The 9,005-nt window shown below is 36.6% G+C and overlaps 1 protein-coding gene across 2 annotated transcripts in view; it reads right to left on the bottom strand.

Annotated features, from left to right (window-relative positions):
* The window catches only part of faf1 (Fas (TNFRSF6) associated factor 1), a 66,482-nt gene extending 57,477 nt beyond the window's left edge, over positions 1 to 9,005 (bottom strand). The window contains exons 1-3 of one of the 2 annotated variants that reach the window (XM_052563700.1): positions 8,690 to 9,005; positions 7,699 to 7,767; positions 4,208 to 4,254 (exon numbers count right to left, since the gene is read on the bottom strand). In XM_052563700.1, the coding sequence (XP_052419660.1) occupies positions 4,208 to 4,254; positions 7,699 to 7,767; positions 8,690 to 8,740 (167 nt within the window). In that variant the 5' untranslated portion in view covers positions 8,741 to 9,005. The remainder of the gene's footprint in view (positions 1 to 4,207; positions 4,255 to 7,698; positions 7,768 to 8,689) is intronic. The other variant, XM_052563699.1, reaches the window with a different exon arrangement.

The raw sequence follows: 9,005 nt of genomic DNA on the forward strand, positions 1-9,005 counted from the left end.
ATTCAGAAACCCGTTAGACACAAAAAGGAAAACCCAAACAATGTATAAATTAAAGAAATGTCCAGAAAAAAAGAAAAACAGCCTCAGTGACAACTACAGGTCAAAATAGTCACACAATTCAATATTTATAATAAAACAACTAGACATGATGAAAAACAATCACAGACTTGTTTCTCAAATTTAAGAAGTCTTCTAATGACGGCTTTGTATGAGGAATCAAAATGAGAAAAGTCAAGTTTATATGTATAGCGATTTTCACAATAAATGCGGTTTCAAAACAGAAAAGCTGGTTGTTAATGTTTATAATATATTTATGCCTTGTTGTATATTAGCAGATAACAGCAGTGCTATAATACATATAATGTATATAATTAGCAGTTGAGATATGTTATGTATTATATAACACTGCTGTATATATGAGGATAAATTTGGACATTTATATATCCAAATTAATATAGGAGCTGTGTGATTACCATTTGTAACAAAAAAAAAACAATTCACGAAGTCTGCCTAAGCTGTCAGGTGTTCAAGACAGAATGAACACATCATTCATACAGGTCAGAATGATATCAATTATTAATTCCAGAATTTGTTGACTCAATCCATTCGTAGTGGTTTACAGCTTACTGGAGGGAAAATTATTACAGAATAACAACTAAATCGTTGGTCCATTTCTCATTCAAAACAAAACAGAATCAATACAGAAATTTGAATGACAACGATTTTTAAGAATTGACTAATTTTTATTAAATTTTATATGCCTGGAATTCACAATTGTAAAAATTCCACATTTCCAGATTTACTATAACTTTAAGAACAAAAGAAACATAGTATTTAAAGGAATAGTTCACCCCAAAAATGTATTAATTCACTCTATACATCATGCACTCATTTTGGGAACCAAACAGTGTTTGGTTTCGAGCATTCTTCAAAATACCTTCTTTCTTCTGTTAAGCACAAGAAACTCAGAGGTTTGGAACAACTTGAGTGTGAGTAAATGAAGACAGAATGCTCATTTTGGGTGAACTGTCCCTTTAAAATAAAACGTGAGGCTTAAAATAAATAAATGCATCTTTCGTTGGAAAACCAAGAAAGAGCATGTGACAAGGCCAAGATGATGACAAAATACAAATCCGGTAAAACCTCAGACATTAAGGATGAGGTTTCCCTTATACTTATTTCAGAGTTCGGCCTACACAAGATGACATTTGTGAAGTTGACGCGGTTAGAAAAGAAATTCACCAATGAGACGCTACATCAAGCTTATTAACAAATCTAGATGCTCGTTCTTCCATGGTAATATGAGAGAGTGGTCAATAATACAAATCTTTCTAGAGCAGAGCTGCAAGAGTTCACAGCCTGCGGCATATTCAACCCATTTTTTAAACAATCTTGAGATCTGTATATAATTTTCACCCACTAATGTCTATATTTTCTCTTCTCCCCTCTCTCAGACACTGGCATTCAGTCAACAGTTATTCCACAGTGAGCGTCTAGATGGCAGTCTGCACACACGTTTGGCTTGGCAGCAGCATGTAGGTCTCCGGGTCCCGCCGAGCAGAGATCCAGCTGGCGGCGGGCGACTCAATGGAGGGCACTTGAGTGAACCGTGCCATCCTACAGCCTGCAGTATGGTGCCAGCCACCCACTGAATGCACAGGCTGGAAGTCGCCATGCCAGGCTCCATTCATAATTATGTGCCTTTGAGAAAAACATGTCCTCGTGTCCAAGCTCTTGCATTCACACACCCTCTAAATAAACCGTCACAGATCGCGCTCCGTCTGAATATATTTGTTCTTAAGACTCTGGTGCATTCATGAGCGCTGACCGTTGAGGAAGGAGAAATGGACGGCGGACACAATGAGTGTTCACAAACGCCTTTTGTTGCTCTAAGTTTCAATTCCTGTTATTGGATTAGATTTTTTTTTTTATGTTGTGTTTGTGTGCGTTTCTGTTCAATTTCTCTCTCTTTCAGGCTAAGGAGACTGAGGGAAATCTCAATACGGCTAAATGCGTAGTGTAACACTTTACAAACTCTTCAAGCGAGACAGACAAACAACAAGAACTGTTTGTTGCATTTTCAATTGTGGGTGTCAACGGTTTAGTGCCCAACGCTGTGCCAAGGTGGTTGGCCCCTCTATATACCTTCACAACCCAGTGAAGAGTGCACAACAATGAAAGCTGTCAACTACTTTTCTTACCCACAATGCAACTGGCAGAATTTAATTGGTCGATGGAATGCTGAAAAGCTTTACATTCAGCCTACACACACCATGAATGAGATCACTGCGATCCAAAGCGGACCAAACTAAAGACACTGGGAAAAGAACGATGGGGGTGGGTGGGGGAAGAAAAACTTGAATGTATGAAATAGTGGTGAGCATCTAAATAATCCTAACGCTGGTCACAAACACATCCCATTAAACATTATTTTTAGGGCACTGTATTATCGCACTGCAATGTGGCCAGCAGCACAGAACCCACATTTGGCTACTTCCGTGCTGAGTCCTATAAAAAGCTCCCAACTTTGTTGGTTGTTCTCCTCCATTAACAAGGTCATCAACCAACCGCTATGAAAACCCCCGCAGTAAACTTGATTGTTTGATTTCCTGTGACTCTGGTGTTGAAATGGCACGAAGGGGGTAATTGCTGGGGAGCAGACTTCCAGAGGGAAATGAGATGACAGCCTTTTCTGCACTGCTATTTCACCGCAATTATTTCCGCAACACACTTAGACACTTTAATTCTCACTTTCTTTTTCCTCCCCTCGTGTTTTTTTATTTTTTTCCTTACCCTAACCCTAAAGTAGCAAAAAGTATGGTTTTAAGACATGGTACCAAAGTGTTGTACAATAAATATAGAATAAATTTTAATACATTACAGTGATGCACAAAAAATACTACACTATATATACACTAAATGTTTGGGGTCTGTTTTTTTTTTTTTTGAAAGAAAAAAAGAAAGATAGAAAGAAAGATACTTTTACATTGTTACAAAAAAATTATTTCAAATAAATGTTGTTCTTTTGAATATTGTCAATGATAGCAGCACTGTTTTCAACACCGTTTTCTCAGGTATCACTTGACACTGTGACAGGTAATGGATACAGAAACTTCAGCAATAAATAATGGCATTTTATATAATAAAATATATTAAAATGGGTTATTTATCAAATAAATGCAGTCCTTGGCAGCATCATTTACTTCTTTTGAAATCATAAAAAAAAATCTACCCAATTCCAAAGTCTTGAACGGTAGTGTAATATAATTATACAAAAAATATATATAATAATAAGAACAAAAACAAGAAAAGTTTGCGTTTAAAAATCATAAATAATGTCTTACGGGTCTAGTGAACTTCCACTAAAATCTAAAACTCTGTCATATTTCTAATAACTGTCGATCCAAAAAAATTACATTAGATTATAATTCAGTGTGTATATGTCTACACATACAAACTTTATAATAATGTAATTATTTGTGATCTAATTATAGCGTTCCAGAAACTATGAGTACCTTTAGAGTGATAAAAGTGGATCATATCAATATTGCTTTGTCCCGTCATGTAACAATTCCTCAAGATTTCAATTTTGTGCTTTATTTTATCCAAATGTCCACTTACACTAGGCAGCACCAGACATTGAAGTGGCCACATAGGCTAACTATGGAAGAGATCTTCACTGATTCCTTTACACATAATTGTCAATTATGAAATGAAGCTAGAGTAATATTAAAGTGCAGGATTTTGTGTTCAGTAGTTAGTTTTCTGATTAGCCAGACATAAAATGGAAGAGCAGACTTCTGATTTGACTAATCAGATGAGCAGACATGATAAGAGCTCTACCAAAGGCCCTACAAGCCGAAACACACGCTGCTCTGACATTTCCCCCTCGATTCCTTAACATTCAGGGAACCAGCAGCAGCCACAGCTGGGTCTCATTATAGCTTAGAGACGAATGCCCTTTTTGAGAGGAGGCCAGTTTCATTTTACAGGGGCATGAAAACAGTAACCACCTCGTTCGGGCCATCAAGCTCAGCCGGGTCTTGATTCTGGTAATGTGCCGTCTTTAGAGTTTAACAGAATTAATCTCGACTCTAAAGACTTCCACATGCATTTCAATGGAGTGAAATCTCTACCGTAATCTTGTTAAAGGAAAGCCTGAGTTGATGGTTTTAGATTCATAAGAATCAACAAATCAACATCATACCTTGGCAAGATCCCATTTTCTTGTGGTATCACTCCATTGATGGCTGCCTACAAAGAAAACAGAAATATATTTTAATGAGCATTCAAATTATTGATGAATACAAGAAATAACTGTTGGGTTGAGTTAAAATAAAAAGTGACAAACATGAAACCTTTTAGTAAGTGTGTGTGTGAATGTATAAAAGAAAACATTTTAGGTGATGAAACTAGTCAGAATTTCTTTGATGTTTTAACACAGCATGTCTGGATATGTGTACTTCCTTTCTTTATAGTATGCAAAAAAACTGTTTATGAATGGTCGAGAAGTAACACAGAACATACTCCACAGTATGCAAATTTGGAGCTGTGTTAATCACCCTGCTGTTTGCAGTTTATGTTAATAATCCTGCAATGTAACACAGCTAGCACAAATGTAGTCTTTGAATTAATAAAGTCATAAAAACTCTTGACTAATGAGGTCAAAAATTCTTCTTTCATAGATTTATTTATTTTACACTACCATTCAAAATGTTCTTGTAAACAAATGGTTTCCGAAGGGTCATGTGACACTAAAGCCTGAAGTAATTCCTGCTGAAAAAATTAACTTTGCATCTCAGGATTGAATTACATTAATAAATAAATAAATAATACATTACATATAAAATTAGAAAATTATAATACATTTAAATTCACAATAATGCTGTTTTTACTGTACTTTCTTTTAAACAGTAGTATATAATAAATAGTTAATTAATAAAAAACTTACAATATGACATAGCATATATTAAATAACACTCCAGGACTTAAGTGCTGTCATTACTTGAAATTTCACATCGATTACCTTAATAAATAGTGGTCTAAATATACTGACCCTTTTTTAAGATGATAATGCAAATAACAGAGATACACGGCAACCCTAACATAAAACACACAAGCGTCTCCAGCAATGTGGGCCACATTTTTCCCCCTCTCTTTCTCTCATCAGACTGAAGTGGAATGCACAGAGATGGGCCTGATGTGTTGTGTCTGTGCGTGTGTGAGCAAGTGGTTTCTGGAGCCAGACTGTGATAAGGAGACTTACTCTTGGTGGATACAGATCTGAATGGAATGGCTTCTGATTGAGCCAAATAACAAAGTGTATACAGAGACGTACATCGCAATGCTTGCTATGCTCTGAAATTTTTTCCATGCCAATAGAGGCCACAGAAATGATGTTTTGTCTGCTGTAGAGACAGAACATCAGATATTTTTAACCCTTTAACGCATGCAACTATGTAGAGAAAGTGCTCTACACATCTAAGGCCATTTGACTTCTCATGAAAGATTTGCTCAGGTGCAGCGCAGTGTTTGTGTGAGGCACACATCCTGGTTTCAGCGTGGGGTGTTCAAACACTCGCTGGCTGTCCTGTCTCCACATTTTTTGACTCAATCAACCTCACAACCCTGAGTAGAACAGCGAGTCATCATATTCACAGGTGCACTTAACCACGCCGTGGCTCGGGCCTGTTTTCTTTGAATTGCTGCCAGCATACAACCAGCTTCCTGCTAAATATAGTAAAACAGCCTGCTTTAAAGATAAAAAGCAACTTTGTGGATGAAAATCTGTCTGCAAAACCACAATTTCTTCATTTTGTTTGAGAACAGTCATTTTAGATCTGCCCTGACACTGCATTCTTTATTTCGTCATTGCTGTCTGTAAATACGAGATGGCTTGAACCCTATTTTGGGGGCGAGAGTGGGTCACATGCAGTCCCTCATGCAAATTTGCACTAAGGAAACTGCTAGAGGACACGCCCTCTCTTACATTCACCCAATCAAAACAAGCTCTTCACGTCTGCCTTTGTCTGTGGTGTGACACCTGTCACAGCTGCATATTTTTTAGGCTCTAGAGGTAAATTGTTTGTGCTGCGGTGAATGAAAGGTGATATACCAGACTATAAATTACCAGGATGCTTGTAAAAAGACTAGCCATACCATGTATTCGAAGGGAGGGATGGGCTCCTGCAATAAGGTATTTTAGGACCGTTTTGATCTGTGTAAATGACCTGTTTGCAAAAGATAAGATGAAAGGCTATAAAAAGGTTTGCGTATCTGCAGACTAGACTGCAGCCGACATTACTGTCTGTTCAAACAACATTATCGATTGAAACAGACACTTAGACACATAAGCTCTGCACGGTAGGAGCAACAAAGGAGCTACTATTTGTTCACTAGGAGTGAAACAGTTCCTGCTTGAAAAAAGGTACAGATCTTGTCCCTTGTTTGGGCATGCATTTCATTACTGCAGTGCTCTTTAAAATGAAATGTGTATGAACTGTAATGTTATTCTATGTATCACATAATCAGCATACAATTAGAGATAGAAAAAATAAATGAAACAAAAAAGCAAATTTGAGGATTCTTGATGGAATAGCAGCAGTGAGACTGCATCAGACTGAATTAAAGTTGCAAATTGATAGAAATGGTTCATGATCATACGGTGTCAACTGATAATATCAAATTCCAGTTTATCCTGCAATATTAAAACTTAGTCATGTTTTCACAAAGGATTAGTTATTAGTGATTTATACAACCAAACCTAAACAAAATTTACTAATGTTTTATCATTGGATCAGTATTAAATAGACTGTTTATGTGCTTGAATGTCATACTCTTTCACAATTTGTAACAATTTTACAGTGCAGCGCATTCTGATGTAGTATGTGGCTTAAAGCTCTTAACAGCTTTTAAGGTGCAGTGCGTGACAGTCACAGAATGACCACAAATTTAAATGGACTTAAGTTTATCAATACACTTACACAAACACACAGAGACTGCTTACTGATACAAGTTTATTATGATTGTGAGTTTAAATGAAATTAAATACCTGTTGTTTATGTTGTATTGTCTGTCCCATACTGTTAGTGGTTCTATGGGTAAATGGTGGAGGGAATCTTTGGTTCCATTAAAGGCGAAAAATCTACTACTGTTAATTGAACATCCCCCATGTTCAATTAACAGTAGTAGATTTCTCGCCTTAATGGACAACTCAGCCACGTTGTACATAAAACAATCTACAATCTTGTTTGTTTCATTATAACGATTTATATTATCTGAACCATTCCCTCATGCATACCTTAAAATGACACCACTACATAATCATGACTCAAAGTCTTAAAAATAAGAGCCAGAATGGTTACTGATGACCCATAAAAAAAACTAGATACATGAAGCCCCCAATCATAACCCAATTGTTCACAGTGTCAAACATATAAATAAAAATAAAGCCTTGAATTACAAAAATGTCAAACTAGGTTCTTCTGTTTTACAGAACTGTGCCAGAATGTCCTGTGAACAATGGTACCAATAAATAGCCTTTGTACTAAACATAGTGGCTCGGTCTCCGGTGTACCACAACAGTCCACAAACAAACAATAAACAGGAGACACAATCCCTTGTTAAAACTGTTTGTGGTTTGAAACAAATTTAGCTGTGTGTTAGAATTACAGATTTAACAAAAAAAGAGCATCTTACCACCAAGTCCCAGTTATTGAGTTCTAGAAGTGTGATCGCCTCAGCAATGTTGTCGATTCCGGTACATGCCTGAAATAAAACCAACAAACTGGTTTTGATTTTGCATAATTCATAAACAAAAAAGTCCTCTTTTTCAATTAAAAGAACGGAATAACAGGACAGGCCAAAAATACATTTCTGAGAATGATAAATAAATTTCTATTTTGTTGCACACTACATAAATACGCATTATACACTGAATATTATATGTATATTTATATATTTTTTTCACATGTACAGTATATATATATATATATATACATACATACATACACACACACACCTTAAGGTAAGATGACGTAAGGTCACGCTAAATCTGTCTTCAATATAAAACAGGAAAAGCTATTAAATTTTATGAAATGTTTATTGTAAACCTGTACATTTATAGTCACAATGAAACAGTGTATATAAGCAACCTTCAAATTATTTGTAATAGCTACATATTTCTGATCTCTTTCAGTTTCTATGAAATAATCAGTCTGCAAATCAAAACACATATTGTCAACATTCATAAACTGCCTCATATTTACAATTTTAAGGTAAACAAACTGAAAAACATGAATGTGACAGGTGATGGCAGTGTAGAAACCGAGAGAACCGTACAGAGTCATATGACAGCTTCTGACCAATACAGGGTCATAAAAACAGATCAGGCTTCAGATGACAGTCCAGTTATGTTTTCTAGTCCCAGATGAGCAGACGACACCAAAATAGTGTCTTTTAGGCGGTTTATTGATATTTTGTCTAGTCATGCGTTTTCCAGATTTCATTTTGCTGAATAATTTAAACAAAGCCACTGACAGCTGATCACCCGGAGAGAGATGTCAACAAAAAGAAGTGACTTAAAAAGCCGTTACCCGGCTATCACTGAGCAGCCACAAGAACGGGTCTGCTCTACACATCCAGAGCTTAGGAAATCAAAGATTAACAATATTTATGTGAGGAAACCCACCTGAAAGTCGGCTAAGATCATTTCTCTGTCCATGTTGCTGTCGGAGGCCATTGCAGTGAGAGGCTAACGACTCATGTAAAAAACCCAAAAATATCAACCACCGATTTCAAAAGAGCAGCTCAGGTTACAACTTATCGGTGTGTGGCAAGTAACTGAGTATAAATGCTGCTCCTTGGGGCCGTATTGTCTGTGTTCGGTGGCTTTCAGTTTTTCTGTTATCGTCACTTTGCTGTTCTGGATCGGCGTTCAAAGCAACGAAACATCTTACGGCTGCCGTAAAGAAGTGCCGTGAACTGTCGCGCCCCTCTCACGGTTG

This window comes from Carassius gibelio, chromosome B8 (assembly GCF_023724105.1).
Source record: "Carassius gibelio isolate Cgi1373 ecotype wild population from Czech Republic chromosome B8, carGib1.2-hapl.c, whole genome shotgun sequence".
Classification (NCBI taxonomy): Eukaryota; Metazoa; Chordata; class Actinopteri; order Cypriniformes; family Cyprinidae; genus Carassius; species Carassius gibelio.